At 45.8% G+C, this 20,145-nt stretch overlaps 3 protein-coding genes across 4 annotated transcripts; 2 read left to right on the forward strand and 1 right to left on the reverse strand.

Moving 5' to 3' along the window:
- Positions 1–237: 237 nt before the first annotated feature.
- On the forward strand, positions 238–6,522 carry LOC144100524 (uncharacterized). The gene is made up of 4 exons (XM_077633454.1): positions 238–544; positions 1,294–1,470; positions 4,353–4,466; positions 6,283–6,522. Exons 1-3 carry the CDS (start codon positions 449–451, stop codon positions 4,437–4,439), a joined length of 360 nt encoding a protein of 119 aa, XP_077489580.1. The 5' UTR covers positions 238–448; the 3' UTR covers positions 4,440–4,466; positions 6,283–6,522.
- A 2,438-nt stretch (positions 6,523–8,960) lies between these two features.
- On the reverse strand, positions 8,961–14,113 carry LOC144101989 (uncharacterized). The gene is made up of 3 exons (XM_077635231.1): positions 12,768–14,113; positions 12,039–12,156; positions 8,961–11,701 (listed from the first exon to the last, which is right to left on the reverse strand). The coding sequence occupies exons 1-3, from the start codon at positions 13,875–13,877 to the stop codon at positions 11,331–11,333; spliced, it is 1,599 nt and encodes a 532-aa protein (XP_077491357.1). The 5' UTR covers positions 13,878–14,113; the 3' UTR covers positions 8,961–11,330.
- Positions 14,114–14,227: 114 nt separating this feature from the next.
- Positions 14,228–18,502, forward strand: LOC144101990 (BEN domain-containing protein 5-like). 2 transcript variants are annotated; one of them, XM_077635233.1, is made up of 11 exons: positions 14,228–14,532; positions 14,608–14,729; positions 14,826–14,939; positions 15,017–15,269; positions 15,358–15,402; positions 16,086–16,124; positions 16,209–16,253; positions 16,339–16,428; positions 16,518–16,555; positions 17,082–17,301; positions 17,812–18,500. In XM_077635233.1, the coding sequence occupies exons 4-11, from the start codon at positions 15,095–15,097 to the stop codon at positions 17,940–17,942; spliced, it is 783 nt and encodes a 260-aa protein (XP_077491359.1). In that variant the 5' UTR covers positions 14,228–14,532; positions 14,608–14,729; positions 14,826–14,939; positions 15,017–15,094; the 3' UTR covers positions 17,943–18,500. The 2 variants fall into 2 exon arrangements, with proteins under 2 accessions (XP_077491359.1, XP_077491358.1); XM_077635232.1 differs by having other exon boundaries at positions 16,086–16,253; positions 17,812–18,502.
- The last annotated feature ends 1,643 nt before the right edge of the window (positions 18,503–20,145 follow it).

The raw sequence follows: 20,145 nt of genomic DNA on the forward strand, positions 1-20,145 counted from the left end.
TGATTAATAAGTACTTTTCTTTGGGCTAGTTGCTTCTTAGCTGTAGTGACGTAATGACGGCGCGAAACGAACAATGGCGAGAGAGGTACAAGAACACAAGAGGGCTGGCGCAAGCCACATGATTGGCTGAAAGGCACTCCTAATCCAACTCTCAGCAATGAGACCAATAAAAGAAAGCGGGGGAGCCATCACGTTTAATCCAATTGAATAGGAAAATCGGACACACACCGCGATGATTAAAAGTTTCTGCTAATGGCCGCAGTGTGTATGATGAGTTCCCACGAGAAAAAGAGAGACTCGAAATCAGCTTTAGAGCACCTTCAGGCCCTATGCGGTACATGTGATTTTCGCCAGGGGCAAGCTATCAGATTTCCTTGAGGGTGTGTTATCTTCGCAGTCTGAAGCAGGATTCTGCTGCAGGCAGGTTACATGTTTTATCTTTATTTTAATGCAGCACAAGATTGCAGCCGGCACGGTGCATTTGTCACCAGGGTGCGACTTCCTCCTCTGGGAGTCACTGCCGGCACCAGAGGAGGTGTCAAAGGTGAGACGCAGAACCGACAGCGTTGTGAGGGCGCCCGATGTTCATGTTTGCAGGGGTATAAATAAAAAAAAACGCATGTAATAGCATTTTAAGGCGCCATCATTACGCTTTCATTGTTCTACAAACTCGTATGTTTGGCGAGCTGAAATTGGTATTATGATAAGCTTGGGCAGAAAAAGGTATTGTGAACGGAAGGCTTAATCCTACAACAAATCTTGCATTCGTTTTAGGGAGTCTACTTCAATCTTCACTTCTCAGTTTTCTGGTTTTAAAAGGGGGCTGGAATCCTGCCTGCCATCGCAGTGCCGGTTAAAACCAGGCAACGTTGGGAGGTCACACTGTGAGGGTGCTGTGCCTAGAGACTGTATCCTATAAAAGGCTAAGCTGCCTAAAGGAGTAAAACCTACTGAGGCAGAGAGAAACTAATTTAATTAAATGAACGGTGCACACGGAAAGGCCACCAACGGTGTACATCTTGTGGAGTTGTGTCCGGACACTATGTACGTCTGCATATCTGCCTCGTAGAACTGAAAAATGAGTCCAAAATTGGGTTCTTATGCTGGAGCTTTTTTTTCTTGGGGCATACTGGAAGAACATGAGCACAAAATAACGTCACTTTGCGCCTCTGTGCAGAGCAAAATCATTATTGCAGCTATCCTTTCTCCATTTTTGGAACATTGCTACCCAGTGCGAACGGATACGCTGCAGTGGTTTTGCCTTTAGATCTTCGATTGCTTTATGCTTCACAGCCCCACGCAGGAGACATCAAGATGGGCACGCTGCCCGGCTTTGCACCTGCTCTACTGCTTTTGCTAAGCACTGCGGCGTCAGTCGACATCGACACCTCGGATGAAGGCTACAAGGATCTCCGAGTATCCATCGGCGACAACGTTCCTCCGGACGAGTCCATAACTGACAACATCAAGGTAAGCAGCTGCTCCATTTATACTGGCGCGTCGTACCTGCGCTCCCAAGCCTTGTATTTTTCCCGCGAGGTGTTTTTTACAGCGCATTGTTTTTGCCATATGGCTGTGAAGCGATCAAAATACGTGGGAAGGGCCTCTAGAAGGTAGAACAAAATGCCGAATGCATGGTCAGAGAGGTGTCCAACGGCGGTTAACCTGTGGAAGCTCTAGCGCTCTTTTACACGACAGCGCGTACAGCTCGTTAACCCGCCGCGGGTTTGGAAACTTTTCATACAGCTTGATCCCCCTATCCTCTCTTCCTGTCCCCTCACCTCTTTCATTTCATTTCTCCATTATGCCTGCTATCCATTATTTGCGCTGCCCCAGCTCAGGTGCTTCAGTATCGATGGCAGGTGCCTGGGCTAGCAAAAACCTTATCCTTCTTTTTTATTATTATTTAAAAAAACACTTACTACTATGCCGCAGTGGAATATTGCCACACTGCTGACATTCTGCCGGTACCATCTGGTAGCCGAACCTGTCTCCCAGCGCGGGGCCGAACGTCTTCTTTTGTCTTCAATGAGCATTGCCGTTTGGCAAGCCTTGCCCCTGTAAACAGCTGTACTTCCCGCGTCCGGCTACGTTTTGTCAGTGGCAATATGAACATTGATCCACTTCTAGCCCAGCACCATGCAATTCGTTCTTCAAATGCGCCTTGCTTGATTTAAAGCTTTTAGAACGCTCAAAAAATTGCAGCCATAATCTTGGAGAACGAATTTGTGCACAAGTAATTGTTTTCATGATCAGAAACTCTCTCTACAACTAAAAGATCAATGGCAGTGTCAGTTACTGAAGAATTCTTTAGCATTAGTGACATAATATGTTCCAGCATCGGTCAGTGGTTCCCAGGCAAATCGTAGAAACTCGCGTAGGATGTCATTAACCAGCGTTTGTTCCCTCACTCACTGTGCCCTAGCATCACACCTGTCATTATCTTGTCCATAGCTTGCTGCATTGTCCTGCTGTCATTTAATCTACCACTCTGTGGCTACTTCATCTCAGACCCCCAATGCTACACAGCTTACATGCGCCGAAGCAATCATTTTATTCTTAGCATTGACAGCACAAAGGAAACGTGACGCGCCTTCATTCTGTAAGTCCATTAATTGTCATGCACTGACCACTGTTCCAATTAAAAACCCTTCTTTACACTCATCTCTGCGGAATTCTGCTGGAGCACACTCCGGGCGCAACTGACCTTAGGCTTGGTTTGCTTCTTTTTGCTCTGAGGTTTCTTCTCTTCACCCGTACCCAATAATTTTGGACAAAAGCAGTTTTGAACGGTTAAGTGTTTACCACCACATTTTTTATATATATTGTAAGATACAACTACAACAATCAATATATCAGCAGATGTCCCATCGGTAGGCTTTAAATTTTGCTATTATCGTTGCTATATTCAAAAGCAGTCACCATTGGTTTTCTTTGGCAGTCTTAAGTGCTCCATGCGAGTGGTGGAAGATTTGACTGCGCATCGGAAGAATGGACCTTTACCTTCAATATTTCCATAAAAATAACTTACAATTTTTCAGTATTCGAAACTTTTGTCCTAGAATGTTGAACATGGTTGCTCGAACGAAGGACGCTCTTCTTACGAGGTACTAAGAACGCAATAGCCACACTCTTCCTCAAAAGTAAACGGTCCATTTGGTTTCATTCTTGGTCATGTTGTGTGGCTTGTTACCTATAGCCAGCATGCCGTCACACCCGTATGAGCTATTTCCGAATAAAGAAGGCGGGCGATGCCAAGTGGCGCTAAATTTCGGACGTGCAGCCCCACTTGGCATCAATTACATTTTCCTGTGATGTAGCAGCTAATTGATTGCTCTTGAAAATGGTAACATTGTGGCTAATACACTTACATTTTCCAGCAACTGATTCCTGGTAATTATTTGCTTGTTTTCCAAAGGAAAGATGTGATAACGATACGGCTATGAGAACCTCCACCTGAACGTAAACGCTGGGGCTAGCGGGTATATTTCTTTCGTCAACGAGCGACAGCTGACATTCTTGTCCGGACCGCGAAAACGGTTCGACCCATTATTCTAGGGTATATTTCTCGTCCCGGGAAATATCATGTTGCCGCTGTGTAGGTACCCCTCCCACCGTCTGTCAGGTGAAGGCGCTACTTTCCTCCCACTGCACCCAACTTGGCGCCTTCCACACAAAGCGCGGGGCAACATTGACGCCTTGGACACTAGCAACACTAGATGACTTGGACACTAGCAACGAAGTGTTTCGCAACAATGAGCTGGTGCGGAAAGTGCTCATAAGTTACAGTACCACCCTTACCACCAGCAGATACATTAAGACATTGTTTAGTGTAGCTACTGATATTAATTTAGCGGCATGACTTTGAAAACAATGCCTCTTGAAAATTAATAGCATGAAACAAAACATCAAGCAGGCCGCGATAATTCATTGTAGTCTGAGTAAATTTGTGTCATAGCAGTAAAAGCTGGGAGAAATATACGTAATAATAATCCATTACCTTCCTGTCATTGTTCAGCTACTTTGCTGGGCCTCTAATTGAGCACTGTAATTAATTACGTTTAAGGTAGAATAATTGTATGTGTAATCGGCTCAGCCGTTTCTAAACAGGCCAGCACACCTAACAACGAGCGACTCTGTTGCTTTGTCTTCAACTGACACTCCGGCGGCTTGAATGCGATGAATAAGAACACCGACCGGAAAACTTGCAAGAATTGAAATTACTCGCGTTTAATAATATTGTGCTGTATTTTCAACTAAAACGCAGGGAATTGAGCAGGAGCGGAAGCAGCGGGTTTCTGCATCGCTTAATGCGATATGCACTTGAGAGTGCGCACCTGTTGTCTTCGCAGGCAGCCTTCGGCGCTTTGGATGTGCAACGTAGGCAGCGTTGGCACCCTACGTCGCCCGCCTTGTCTGACCTGAACTGCGCGATCTGACTGGCGCCACCTCCTCGCAGCGGTGCCGTAAGTGCAAAAGGTCACATTCTTGGTTTTAGTCAAAGACGGTCCCTGAGTGCATTCTCATCCACTTCCAAACACACCACCCCCACACACGCATGCATATGACATCACCCGCTGCGCTGTACGACGAACGGTTGCGTCACAATTCTGGACACCTCAACTGCGCCTTAAGGAAAGAGATAGAGAGTCTGCGAAAGCAAAACAATCGAAGGTGCATATTTTATCGGTTCGAATCCCTGTCGCAAGCTCGTCTTCAACTTTACTGCCACATATAAGCAATATGACGAAGTGTTGCATCACAATTTTGTGCGCTGATGTAGTCGAGAAAACTGGCGCCATATTGAGGTCGGCAAGAGGAGAGTATTCGATTGTATTAAGCATTAAGTGGCGGTGGTTGGCTTCCTGTGTGCGTCATACGGCTGTTTGATGACGTACGTCACCCTATATTCTTGCCATCGTGTGGCTTTTCTGTACTAGTAACACACACACGTCGCTGGCTTTTCTTGTAATGGGACCTTAATGATTTCGTATTTTAAAAGGCAAAAAAAATATGGGATGAATTTTGCAAACACAAGCGCTTATAAGATTAGTTTGCCTGTTGGATACCCCGGAATCGAGCATACAGACTCTGGATAATTCCTGCCCCATGGGATAATCATTACAGTGGGTTTCTCGAGGAACGGCTTGATTTCAGTTTCTCATCACTGTAGTCTGGTGCACCGCAGATTCCTTCGGCTTAGCACATGCAATGGCGTGTCTTTTTATAGCTGTATTTTTTTCTTTTTATGATGTATATATCAGTAAACCATTCCTGCGCAGTATCTTGTAAATAAAAATAAACAAAATAATGCCGCTGTGTTGTTAGAAAAGTACTCGGTGAGAAAATTAGAATGACTTACGAAGATTATGCAAAATGTCCGGTCATGATGAATGCTACGTTTGGTTCGTAGTGTAGTGGTTTGTGAACGGAACAAAGATGGCTGGCGTGCAGTGGAACAAGAGACTGCTGTAAGAAATTGACGAGAACGGCTTGTGAATGAACAAGAAATGACTCGCTGTACCTTGACGCGCAAAAATACCGAATGCATAGTCTCTTAGGCGAGTTACGAAAAATTGTAAAAAAGAAAAATTAGCGTTGGCTTAGCTCGGCTATGCCAGGATATACGTAGCGGGAGCTATGTCGTGCCGATGAGCAGCAATTTCGCTCTCCTTCTCCATGGCTATACCACATTGGCAAACGCGCCGCTGTATGTATGCCCCCACTGATACCTTGGCCCATGCGCACAAAATGAGAGGCTATCAAACGGCTCCGGCGCAGCGTCAGACTTGGCTACTGCGCAACGGAGGCGCGCAGCTGGGGCTGCTGGCCACGTGTCGGCGCCAGTGCGTCTGCGGCGGCTGTGACTTCACTCCTCTGGAATGCGCAGACCGGCGAGGCGCGCGCTGCGGCGGCGGCTCCGGCGCGCCAGCTGTGGGCTGTATGACGTCACTGCCCCTGGCGCATGCGCAGCACGGCTCTCCAGGAGCCACGCGAAACTGGTCAACCTCGGGCAGTGTAGCTCACGCTACAATAAACAACACGCAGCGGAATAGTCATATTGTACCAGGGTCCTAATCGTGGCGGCGATGTTGATTTTACTTTCTTGATCCTAACTGACATAGCATGCAAGCAAACACGTCCGAAGGTCTTATTGTTCAAAATGGTACAAAGCGCTTTGTAGAATATTCGAACGCAGAAACAAAGTAGGGTGCTTACTCAGTACATGTTGCTTTTTGTGCACGTATCCTCTTCTTACTCGGTTTCCTTCGGTCCTTGCAGAGCTGCATTGCCACCTTGCTTGGAACCACTGGAGGCCCTCTGAGGCGGGGCTCCTGGTCTCTACAGATGCTACAGCGAGTTATACAAGGCGCAAAAGATGAGGACTAAATGGACGGCGCATATTCTCTACTATAGACACTGAATATGTGCGAGCACGTCGACATTGGCTACCTTCCCTTCACCACGACAGCCCGTGGGACTTCTTACGAAAACAGGGTGCCAGGCACAGTGTTGCTAATGCCCAAGACACTCCCACTGTGCTGAAACACCGATCTTTTTCTGCAAAATAAAGGAGCAATGTCCACGTCGGTAGTAAGTGCGCATGAATATCTCTAGTGTGTTTGCGATCGGTATGAGAAACACTGGCGAAGGAAGAACTCGGCCTTGATCGTAAACCCTGGTGGTATAACTAAGATGACCCTGTGAAAAATTCTGCGGATTAATAAGATGTGCCAGTAACATTACGTGTTTGTGGGCTTCACTTACTTTCACTACGGCCGCCGCGGTGGCTCGGTGCCAGTCGCGCTCAGCTGCTTACCCGAAAGGCGCGGGTTCGATCCCGTACAAAACACCTTTAAGGTTGCACATATATGAGTGAGTTGCCTTGAAACTGAGTACGATTGGTGAAGGCTCATTCTTCGAAAAATTTTGAGTCTTAAAATCATGCGCAAAGTATTTGTTTATGCAGTGGTGGCTTAAGGTCTGGGTACACATAGCCTGCAACTCCTGTTGTGTTGGCTGGGGCTATGACCTGCCCCAGTACCAGCTGCAATGCATGAACTAGGAGAGCACTGACACCTTCTGCTACGCACCCTCTTATTCTTATAGAAAATTCTCTTGCCGCAGTGCATTCGAATGAATATGCCTGTCCAGAAAAATTGAACCTTGGTTCTTGTGTCAAAGCCTATGATATACAGGTTTACAAAAGTACAAAACGTTTCCTGCGGCTGATTCAAAGGAATAAACGGAAAAACTTTGTGATACGTTTGCTGTGAGCAAACAGTATTTCACTAGGACTCGTCAGAAACACTGCTGCTAGTTTTTCTTCGTTTCAAGTAAGCTTGCTTTAACTGCAAACGGCGGCTGCTTATATGGTTAGGGCTCAATTGGTCGAGTCCGGTTTATTGCCTTATGGGGCCAGCGCCAAGGGTTAAGCTTTGAGTCCGGTTAGCACCCTAACTAGTTTGAGTGATTCAAAAATTCGCCTGTCGACTCTGCAGTTCAATGAAGGCAAAACGCGAAAGGCGTCCGTGGATTGTGCGACATCAGTGCTCGACAAAGGTCTCCATGGACGCCCAATCTCCCTTTATTTGATTGTTCCTTTCTTTCCCTAATTCCTTCGTATTTCTTCCTTTTTTATTCCCTTCTTTCTTTCTCTGTCTTTCTGTCTCATTTCCTTCCTTTCTTTTTAACTTTCTATCTCTGTTCCGTCCGTGTTTCCTTCCTTCCTTATTTCTTTCTTTCCTTGCTCTTTTCTTTCTTTCTTTTACTCGCCGGGGTGGCTCAGTGGTTAGGGCGCTAGGCTACTGATCCGGAGTACCCGGGTTCTAACCCTATCACGGCGGCCGCGTTTCGATGATAATAATAATATTAATAATTGGTTTTGGGGGGAAAGGAAATGGCGCAATATCTGTCTCATATATCGTTGGACACCTGAACCGCCCCGTAAGGGAAGGGTAAAGGAGGGAGTGAAAGAAAGGAAGAGAGAGGCGCCGTAGTGGAGGGCGCCGGAATAATTTCCACCACCTAGGGATCTTTAACGTGCACTGACATCGCACAGCACACGGGCGCCTAGCGTTTGCCTCCATAAAAACGCAGGTGGTGGTGAAAATATTTATTAATCATAAAGATAGGTGTTGGGGGTCGTGACCTGAAGGGTCACGCCCTTACAACTACTAGGTGGGATGCCTAGTCAGGCACCGCACTGGTGGTTGCCGCAGCCCGAGCGCGCTGCGCTAAGGCCAGTTAGGCCTCGAGGGTGCAGCAGCCGGACAGGGTCGCCTACCAGTCCTCTCGGGTGGGGTATGGGATAGGTGAAAATTTTCTGCTGGTTTCTGATGGAACCAGCAGGTAACTTGCTGGTTTCCTGCTGGTTTTGATGGTTCCAGCAAGGTGCTTGCTGGTTTTCTGCTGGTCCCAGCAGGGTGCTTACTGGTTTTCTGCTGGTCCCAGCAGGCAACGTGCTGGCTGTGCTGGTTCCAGCAGGGTACTCACTGGTTTCCTCATGGGATGCTGCTGGAACCAGCAGGTAACCTGCTGGCTGTGCTGGTTCCAGCAGGGTGCTCACTGGTTTCCTCATCGGATGCTGCTGGAACCAGCAGGTAACGTGCTGGTTTTATGTTCGGACTCTAATGGTCCAATTTGATGGCGCACTGGTTTTGAACTGGCTGTTGACTACAGCAGGAAATAAACTGGTTTGAATTTTTCATGGGAAAAAAAAACAGCGCAAGGATGATGGCACAAGAAGGAATTTCAGCACACTTTGGAAGTGCACGTCTTATGTCCTCGTCTTATTTTCTGTTTTTTTTATTTATATAAGCAATAAATTAACTCGTCCAACTATTCACTCTTGGAATTTGGATCTGCTGTTTGTAGCTAAGAGCCTACTGCTTTAGAACTCTGTATGCTGGTCCCTTCAGGAAAGGATGTGGCATAGTGAAATACTCAAGAACAAAGTTTGGAAATGCCTATACTGCACACATCCATGCATAAAAAAGTATTGCCTCCAGAGGCCAAACTGAAGCTGAGTGTAAATAATGTGAAATGTCAAACATTGCACGCAAGTCACATTCACGGAATTTATTGTTGATTCGAGAGGCACTCAAAAATTGACTGCAGAAATTTTATGCACACTGAAAATGTCATTGCTAATTTCCTCTAAAAAGTATCGATACACTATACAATCTATACATGTCTATACAATGACAAATACAAAAAGCACTGATGTAATTGATACATTATACAATCTATACATGTCTATACAATGACAAATACAAAAAGCCCATTGATGTATATAACTATCATAACAAAAGAACTGAGCATGCAGAAACAAGGCACAAAGAGACAAACACTTGGTCCTAAAGTAGCAACTCTAAAGAGTGGCAACAGTGTCTTACTAGTGACCCTTGGAACATCTGGCTGTTGGCTATATACAGTAGGTTTGTGAGCGGCTAGAAGATTGAAAAATGATGACTTTTAGCAACTTGAGGTTAAGAAAATTATTCCTAAAGAGGCAGCGTTTGAAAATAATCGCACAAGTAAATTATACTGCACCAGAGTATGAAAAGGCAAGTGCTATTCCATGACCAGAATTTACAAGACATCACAGGAGAGGCATTTATGGTAACGAGACCTACACACAACTTGTGCTGCATTAATAGCTGTGCTCAGCTGAAACCAATACATGAAAATAAAATTGAATTTTCAAAACACTGTTGGTATGGCATCATATAATGTGAACACAGCAAAACAAGAATTAAGTAGAAAAAAAATCGTAGAATACAGTTCCAGGTTAATTTCGACCGTCTAGAGTGAACACCCACGAACGAAAATGCAAAAAATGCACAGCCGTTTCCGCATTTTTCTTCCACCAAAATGAGGGCCTGTTATGACGAGGATTCAATCCAATGCACAGTGGCTCAGTGTTTAGATCACTCAACTGCTGAGCCCGAGACACAGGTTCGATGGAGGTTAAACGCAAGAACGGATGTACTGCATATTGTCAATGGATGTTAAAGAGCCTCAGGTGGTGAAAATTAATGCAGAGTTCTCCACTAATGACGTCCATTATAGGCTATGTCGTGGGACATTAAAGCCCAAGCGAAACAACAATAGCAAAGTATTTTTGTCAAGATAAAAAGTTATATTAGTGAAAGTAGCCACTGTGGTAACACCAGCTGCATATCGTTAGAAGTGGATGCATTTCTGGCTGCTGTTAGAATAGACTTCAAATCATGTTCTGGGCTATGATCTTACAGAACACCTGCATATTGCAAGCTTAGGACCCACAAATCAACAGCAGTTGGTAGAAAACGTATTGCAAGCAATTTTTGGGGGGTGAATTAACCATTTCTGATGCAGAACAAACAGTGAAAGAAGAAATGAAAGTAAAACCCACAGTTCAAGTAGAAAACAGTTGCCTCACTGTCCTATTAGAAACTGCCAGAGAGCATTTTAAAAGAAATTCTTACAAAAAATAACTCTCCATTGAACTCTATATAGTTGCATGGGACAACACTGGTAGAAAGCTCCACTAGTTGTTGAGAATTAGCATCCTCAGATTTCATTATGTGCTCTGTACTGAATGCACTACGGGACAAGAATTTGTTTGAAAGTAAAAAAATCCTTATATTGCCTGTTATGTCCTTAAAGGAGACAATGTGCTTTATTTTCACGCAGGTACCCAAACATGTCTGTAAGGCTGTACTGTCCGTCTTGTTTGGTCTTGAGTATTGCTCACTGTGAAACACAAGACCTGGAGACACAATAACTCGGTCATGTTCCACAACAGGGCCACTTATGATGTTGCCAACTTGGTCTCGAACAAGGTGAAGCAGTTGGTCAGATGCAGCTCGGGGCCTGCTGAGAAGTAAAGCACCTTTACTATTTGGTAGGCCAGCTTTTGTCAAGAACTTCAGAGTACGAGGGCTAGCTAAAGCCTTCAGACTCCTAAAGTTGCTGGCCATCATGAGGCGCTCTACAATCTGCAGCGGGGCACCTTTTGCTGATGTGACTAGCTGCTTAAGTTGCCCAATGTTGGACTCAAACGCAAAGCAAGAGTGTGCCCAAAGTGGTCCTTGGTGCACAGCACTCCGAGGAATGTGCAACAGCTGATGCACGTTGAATGTCATCTGTTTTTCTCCGTAGAGGAACTGCATATCAACAACAAACTTTACAAGGCAGTCCGTGCTAACAGCTATGTCACTCAAGGTCACTATGTCCTGCAGAAGAAGGGCAATACCCTTCACAAGTAATGCAAAATGTTTAAGGTATTGCCGTGGAAGGATGCCTTGCAAACATGGCAATGCAAAATACATAAGCCACTGCTGCTACTCTGAGGCTTTCCAGTACTTCCTCAGCAAAATTGAGCGCGGAAGACGTGGCACACAACGATGTGGCTTTATAGCACACAAACGCTCGTCTATCGCTGCCACTGTTTCCGGTGCCCCAATGTAGTGCTGCTCCCCTACATCAGAGAGCCAGTTCTCGGTTAACTGCCGCGACACACCCAGCAGCACACAATGCATATAATCTGGGGTAAAGCCCCAGATTATATTAAAGTGTGGAAGATTAATTAACGGTGTCAGGCCTTTTACACCCTGAACTGGTTGTCCAGTTCTAGCAACCTCGATCATCGTTGTCTTGGTGTCTTCAGCAGTCCTGTCAGGCACAACAGTATTCACAAGGTACTTGATGGTTCCTGTTTGGCATAGTAAGAAAAATGAAAACCACACAAATTTAGAACTTTATAAAGATTTCACACCATTCAGTGCTAAATTTTGGCACGTTTGTTCGCAACAGACTATTTCTGAGAATTCACTTCTACAATACATTTCTAAAAACTGTCAATGTGCAATGATCTTGAAAAATGATATTGCTGCTCCAAATAAGGTACAATTTTGCCTCTGAGCTGAGAAGTGGCAAGGCCAAATACACTATATACTAAGGTAGGTGCTTAAAGAAAAGCCGAAAATCTGCCTCAACACGTCTTATCAGAAAGCAGACACTGCATTCTCAGTTCCGTCATCTTCACTAACCTTCCACAGATGTCCCAGGGTTCAAACACCATCCACAGCCGTAGTAGCCATTGAACTGGGTCAAGTGCTGCATGGCCGCCCGTGCAGGTGCATCAGCACAGCAGCTGAAGCAGTATACCTGAATAAGCAAGCGCAACATTTTTTCTTTCGTGCTAAAAAAATCACAAATTACCAAATTTGCAACGAATGCTATATAATATAGACTATTCTATGTGCTCTAACAACATTAAGGCACTCTAAGTACAAAGTGAACATTTTATATAGTTTTCTAATTTGTTACCTTTGCTGTAATCCCGTATATGCACTCTGCCTTTAATCAACAGCAGTAGAGTCACTAAATAAAGTGACTCTAAACTGCAGTATGATTGAGCACATGTATTGGCTGGCAACAATATCAAACGCTGCAAAATAGCGTCATGAGTAGCACTGCATGAGAACTTCACATCATTGCTCAGGTGCACTGGTGATGGCTTGAAATGGCAGGAAAAACAAGCTGCTCAACTTGTACCCTCATTATCTGCACTAAACTATTAATAGTTGTGCATGTCATTCATTCTCCATTGTATCTTTTTCTTCAAGTGCAGTGGATTCTATGCTGACTGAAGAAACCAGCTAGCCCAGCAACACACCTTACAAGTTACAGTTAGTCTACACACTCCATTTCAATACAAACCAGAATGGTCTGTAGCTCTACTGTTCGAACAGTTTCTATTAACAGAAAAAAATTACCTTTGAGTGCACAGTTTCGTTGCCTGCCATCCATGTGATGCCGTTCGTTGACAAACTGTCCATTTGCTCCACAAATGTGTTTAATAGCAGTGTCATGTCCGGATGCTTCTGGCCATACCAGAGTGCAGATACAAGCACATTTTTCTGCCTAATGTGTGCTGGCAGTTCGTTCACAGTCATCTGAATTGGCCACACAGAAAATTTTGATGATTTGAAGACCGGGCTTCCGTCTGTATTAATAGTGAGGGTAAGGTCATTTTTGGAAGCCAATTTGTGCCTAAGCTCTCTATACAGGGAGCCATCAATTATGTCTGCCATCCCATTCTTGTCAACAGACAAACTCTGCTGTATGGACTCAAGTCTCTCATTAAGTGCACCAGCAACATCATGTCCAGAGAGTAAAGATGAAAGCAGCTTCACAATGGGCAGTGTTAAAAAAAAGTGTCCATCCTGCAGCATCTGCTGGCCGCTGTAGCGACGCCCGCACACAGAGCATGTTCCTCGCACTGCATTTCTCTCGGCAAGATCGCCAGTGGTCTCAACAAGCAGCTTCATGCAGTTTCCACAGTAGAAGTGGAAACGGGCGGCTTTAATTTCGGCCCCGACACTCTTTTTGAAGCGATACTTTGTCGCTGGTATATCGTGCCGAGCAAGCACGTGCATTATGAACCTTTGAAGGGCTTCGACTCCCTTCCACGGAAGGCCAAACTCCAAAACGAAGTTTACCGTTAATGCTAGCAAATCGTCCGCAGAAAAGCTACTGTCTTCTTGCGGCACTTCTGGTAAATCTTGATCGATGGGAGGGCCACTTGAAGTTGACACTTCATCCGCTGATACAGCGTACAAGTAGCCTTCAGCCGTAGTCTCGGCATCCTCTACGGGTTGTGTCTGTGCTGGCAGCTGCGCCCGCTGCGCGTCACTATGTGGAGTTGGTATCGAAGCCTCCGCATGACCGGGAAAGACACTGCTGTGCGGTTGAGTGACGTTGGTGGCCTGCTGCGGTACACGTGATTCCTGCGCGCGCCGGGCTGATCGCTGAAGATAAGTTTTTGTTGAATATGGGATGGAGGAGGCGCTGCCAGGGTTGAGGTATTCCTTCCTACGGCCCATACTCTATCCAGTGATGTTCCAATCAAACGTTGGACTCACGATGCAAGCACTCACTACTCAAAAATATACGCGACCAGGAACGCCAGCACGGTGACTCGAACTGCCGTTCAATGTTCGTCTTGGATTGGACTGGATGAAGTTGGATTGCAAGCTACCCAAGGGCACTCATTGTCCCACAACAGACGTATCAATTTCAAAACAAGTACTTGCTTGACTAATTATTATGCGTTCAGTCTAAATAATTGACTCGCATTATTAATTATGTTGTATAAAAATTATTTACTTATTAGTTATTTTTTTCAGAAATTTACCACAATCAGCCGTGACGCCGGGCCCGCTGGCCACTATGGGCTGTTATTGTGTTTTGAGGACTCGGGAGTAGTGCGGTAGCGTGTTTGTTTCTGTGGTGCACGTCGTGCGTTTTTAAGGCTAAGTTTTCTTGCTTGTGCACTGTCGGGCACCATGTTTGCCGTTGTGCGTTTCCTTAGTGACCGCGACAATCGCCTGCACGTCATTCCCGTTGATGACATTGAGGACTTTGCACCAAAGAACGACAATGATTACGATAACCGCGCCGTATATTCCGCCTATTGGCGGGATTCGGTTGACGATACGAACAGCGGGCTATACAACGCTCAAGTTTTGTTGCTGGCAGGTATGTAACGTTGTAGTGTTATAGTAATGTTATGTACTGATATGTTGCCAATCCATAAATTCTCGTTTCTTAAAGAGAGCGAAAACGACGCCTGCAACAAAATGCGGGCAAAGCGGGTAATAATCCCAAAGATTACAGTGCAAGAGAGCACAGATGACGAGGAGTCGCAAGCGAAAAAAAAAAGGGCTGAAAAAAAGGTTGGTACAACTAAACTTTTGTTGCTTTTATGAGACATGCCAACTTTCGATATTGCCACATTTAAATTGTTTTCCGACGCGTTCCTATTCTTTCAGAGGCAAAAAAACGACAAGGGGAATGCAAAAAAAGTTCTGTATGAAGAGATTTAAAAAAAAAATCTTGAAGACTTTCACAAAAAAGCGCAGTCTCTGCAGAACGTAGGAGCCCAGGTAAGGGTGGTTGTCTTTCTCTATATTTTGGGTTACAAAAGAAGTACTAACATCAAAATAAACTTTACGTAATGCAGTTTCATCCAAGGAAAAATAGGTATGACAGCACGTCGTCAGACAGTGATGACCTGTGTGCCAGAAGTGAACTGGTTAGCATGAAAAGGCAGAAGCAAGCCTGGAAAGGACGTGCCCAGGAGCTGCAGGAAAGCGAGCTCGAGAAGGAAAAAGAGTACTGGAAATCTCGCGCCCAGGAACTGCAGGACGACAACGTATTTTTGAAAGCGCAAGTTGCAAGCCTGCAAAGGTGCCTTGAAAGCAAAATTTTTCAGCGTAAGTGTTTTTTGTTCTCATGTAATATGTTTCAACATGACAGCTGATGTTCTTTTTGTAAACTTGTTCGTTTTTTTCTTCTGTACAGTCGAACAACAAGGGAAGGCGCACTACAGTCGAGGCATGACCACAGGTTTGTTTCCTGTTGGCACTTCATGTGATACTTTGGAAACTATGGATGGGTTACATGACTTATGCCATGATACAGCAGACTTTCCTCCCGCTTCATGAAGTCAGTTTCTTTTTTTTTTTGCCAAAACAACTGGCCCAGCAGTATGTGCTAAGCAAATGCTATGAGAGGTTTGGTTGTACCTGGTGCACTTGCTGGGGCAGTGCAAAGAGTGCTTCACGTCATTTATTTGTTTTGCAAAAGTGCAGCAAGATGGCAGCATCTGTAAGTTAGAGAAGATACAACTGCCATGCTAATGAAATGACTGTTCTTTCTTGAAAAGTTGAGGGGGATAGGTAAAAGCAAAGTTGGGGCCGAACTGTGGAAGTGAGTAGTCAAGCCACATAACTTTTCTCAACAAAGCTGTTTCTGGGTCTGGTTTATGGCAACACTTCGGTGTGATTTTCTGTCTGAAAGTTCAAAGATAGCAAACTATCAGGTCTGCACTTGACCATTTGTTTTGGAAGCAGGCAGTGCTACGGCGCGCTTTACCTGCTTGAACTGGCACTGCACACTCGTGGTACTTTATGGGATGATTTCAGCGTGTACAGCCAAATTTAACAGGCTTGAGGTTTCAAGCAGCAAACTGACGTGGATGACACCTCTTCATAACATTTACTGTTACTCCCAACCCATTTTTGTTGCAGCACCTCCTGTGGCAGCTGCCGATGAAGACTTGGTTGGGCGTAAGTACTTTGGTTTTTCATGTAATTCCCTGCATTTAAAAACAGGAGGTACAGTTATTATCAGTATACCTTTTTTAACTTTAGAACCATTGGAGATCGACAACACGGCCCCCAGCAAATGCGCTCCCTGTGAGTAGTAGTTCTATTTTCATTGACGGTGCATTTGTCTTCAATTCAAAAGCACAAGTTTTAAATGTTTCTGAATTTTGTGCAGTGCCGTGCTTGTCTGCTGCTACAGAAGCAGAAGAGCGCACTAGCAGTCCGGGAGAAGAGCAGCAGCAGCAGCACTTCCTTACACCTCCAGGTAAGCAGTAGGCTCAGATATCACCTCAAACATTATTAACTTTGTTTTGTGTATGACATGACAAGGATTCTTATTTTTCTCTCTTGTAGCTCCAACTGGAGAATTCTGTTATATGGAAGATGGTTCTGTGAGTAATACTATGCCAATAAGTTAAACATACTCAATGGATCTTAAATAATGCAGCTGACTCCAAAATCCTATTGTCTGCAGTATGTTTACCGTATTTTTATTTTACAAACGCAAGGGCTTTTCTAGGCATGCTCAAGTTTACAATTTCAATTCGTGCACGTTCGGCAAACATGAACGCCTGCGTGACCTGAGCGCATTTATCCTTTTTATGTGGGGCAATAGCAAGGAGCACATTATTATTCATGTGCTACATCCTAATAATGGCGTGAAATATACATTGGCCAAACAGTTTCTTAGTTTGGTTGTACAGTTACCAGAAGCAACATGCAGTGGTTTTCATGTTTCATTGTTGCTTACAGTACAGTTATTATCCTCGGCATTTTCATTTCTTGAGTTCATGGCCATAAATTAATGCTGAGGGCAGCTGTTGTCATAGTCTTTTATTTATTTGAATGCCTTTTTTCTTCTTGTGACCTCAACCAAGCTGTAACTAAATTTCCTCCATTATTTTCCTCTTTTCACAGTTCCATTTGAAAAAAGGCATCGTAATAAGTGGCGCATGTGCTGAGAAAATATTTAAAAATAAAAAACCAACTTTGGTTATTAAGGACACAGCACAAGCAATATGGGGAAATGATGTCCTTGTAACCAGGAGTGTGACGGGGACTGCTTGTTCCAAGAAGAGAGCGTTGGGGGAGCTGCCAAAGCAACCCCTGACGCCTGAGAAACTACTTGTTGTTTCAGGTACAGCTGGCATGAATAATTTCTGTTGCCTGCACTGTTGCGTGCCATAAGTGATCTTTTTGCAGCCTGGCAGCATGAACAAAAATGCAGTAGCAGGATTCATGTTTTTGGCATAGCATGTTGCCAAACTACCTCTGTCAATATATATTACGTGAGCACAGAGGTCCTTGTACTTAGTAATATATGAATTATCAAAATTGTATATCGCTACACCCCAAGCCTCTGCATTCAGGTAAATTTGAATGGGGTGCATTACACTGGCTGCTGTGTTCCTACAGTATTCTGGTGCACATGAAACTGCACTGCTTCAGATGACATACAGGAAAGCTTGGTTTGGTGGTTTTTTATAAAGCTGACAAGCAATGTGCATTTCCGTCTAGTGTTGAAGCCTTTATGCCATAAATCTAATTCATGGCTGACTGCCAAGCTCCAGCTGCATAACTGGCAGTCGTAGTTGCTGCAACAACTGGTATTTGTTTTCTAATGCTGGAAAATGACTTGTCTCTTTAGAAACACTCAAGTACTGGGGCGTCCAGAAGTCTGTCAGCACCGAGGAAGCTGAGAAGACATTAACAAGAACTCTAACTGAAAAAATTCAGGACCTCTTAAAGTCCAAGCTGCGCAGGCAGATCAAATTTTGAAAAACTTGATGGATGTTCTAATGTACAGACTGTTTCACACTTGGAAGGAAACTGGGAGTGTGTGGCCGCCGTGTTTCTCGAAGCGTTTCCGCCGACAGCCGGCGTGACTGGGCGACACCAGGCACATGCGCAGAAAGAGCAGCCTGCTTCGTTCTTTGCGCATGCACCCTTGCCGCTGATTGTCCCCGGCTGTCGGCAGCAGCTCTTCGCAAAGCGTGGCAGTCACGCGCTCCCAGTTTTCCTCTGAGTGTGAGACAGCCTACTTGGATGGATGTACTAATCAAAGCTGCACAAGCAGATTAAAATCTGAAAAACTATGACTGTGCTTGAACAAGATCCACATGGACACTGTCAGCATAGCACAAAGATGCTTAGCCACGCGATTAGCAGGTTGATTGTTAGAATGGAGCAGTCAGGATAGCAATCATGATTGCATACTTCGTAGCTCGAAATTTGCTGAAAAGTGTACCAGAACATACGGCCGACTTCCTGCAACCCTCTGCTGGAACCAGCAGCCACTGGTTTCAGCTACTGGTTCCATCACCTACTGGTCCCAGTAGCTGCTGGTCCCAGTGGCTGCTGGTCCCAGTGGCTGCTGGTCCCAGTGGCTGCTGGTTCCAGTGGCTGCTGGTTCCAGTGGCTGCTGGGAATGTGCTAATAAACCAGCACTGCTGGAACCAGTAGAAAACCAGCAGGAAACCAGCAGGAAATTTTCACCTGGTAGAGATGGGCTTTGCTGGTAAGCCCACACCATGTGGTAAGTGTCAGACACCTCCCACTGTGCGAGCTCCGCCCGTCGAATCGAGGATTGAAATGCTTTAGAGTTGCCGGGCACAGCATCGTGTTAGTGAGCAGGCGCAGTAGTATCTGCTCGTTTGCCTTCCCCACCCTTTTGCACGGGGTGGGAAGAGTTAGGTGCGTGGATTTGTAATAATCGCATATTTCTTTTAAAATATAAACCGGATTAAAATCGGAGTCCAGGTCAGCGTCGGGTCCCGTGGTAAATGCCCGGAGAGAGAGCGCGCGGGCGGCGGCGTCAGCTGCTTCGTTTCAGTGGAGGCCTTGGTGACCTGGGGCCCAAACAAGAGATCGGTGCGTGGGATCCGAGTCTCGGCTACAGTTTTGGTAGATGGCATAAGCCAGGAGAGTAGCCCAGCCTTGCTCGACGTTTCGACAAGCCCCTTGATAGTCGGTTATTATGTGTTTGGAGGAGGCGTCGGAGGCTGCCTGGGCAATGGCAACCTCTTCTGCGTGATTTGCTGACTGGTCCTGGAAACGCAGCCGCCGCGGTCCGGCTCGAATCCGGGAACTCCAGATGAGCAGCCGAGCGCCCTACTGGCAGAAGCCATTCTAAAAGCACTGCTGACTCGCCTGCCGAGTAGAGCGGCAGGCCGAACTCTACTCTGTCAGCTAGGCAGTACCCTGATCACCCATCTTACCGAGGGTGTTCCCCTACATCCAGACCTACGTTCTTACCTCATCATCCTTCCAATCCCTAAGAACATGCGCCCAGAGCACGACGGAGAACGCAAGGCAGCCCGCTCCAAAGCCCTGCACAAGCTGTACGCCAACAGTTCCGAGGTAGCCTACGTGGACGCGGCAGCGTACTCATCGGGCTCCCGCATGGTTCTCGCCGTCGCTAATTCTCAGGCCCGACTAATTGCATCAGGATCCGTCACCAGACTCATCGGAATTTGCAGAGGAAGCGGCCATTGAACTCGCTCTCATCTCCACCTCTGCAACCAAAATTATCTGCGAATCAAAATACGTCCTATCCAATTTCGCCAAAAGCCTGATATCTCGAACCGCGGCTCTGCTTCTACGATTCTGGCACCCCCGTCCCTTCCGTAACCATTATCTAGACCCCCGCAAACGCAGGCCTCCCGGGTAACGAGGAGGTCCACTCCCTAGTCCGAGGTCTCACTTTCCGGGCGGGAGTTAGACCTCCTCCACCATCCCAGGAACATTTTCATACGTTCAAAGATATTCTTGACTACTACCGAGATACCCCGCGCGTTTACGCACCGCCGGCTCCGTCCCTAACCTTAATCCAGGCATCCTACTGGCGCCGACTCCAGACCCGAACCGCTCCCTACCCTATTCTCCTTCATGCCCGCTACCTCGATCAATTCCTTTCTTCTTGTAAGCTCTGCGGGAAACCGGGAGACTTCCTTCATGTCCTCCTCATCTGTCCTACCTTCCC

The sequence above is a fragment of the Amblyomma americanum genome, chromosome 8 (genome assembly GCF_052857255.1).
Source record: "Amblyomma americanum isolate KBUSLIRL-KWMA chromosome 8, ASM5285725v1, whole genome shotgun sequence".
NCBI lineage: Eukaryota > Metazoa > Arthropoda > Arachnida > Ixodida > Ixodidae > Amblyomma > Amblyomma americanum.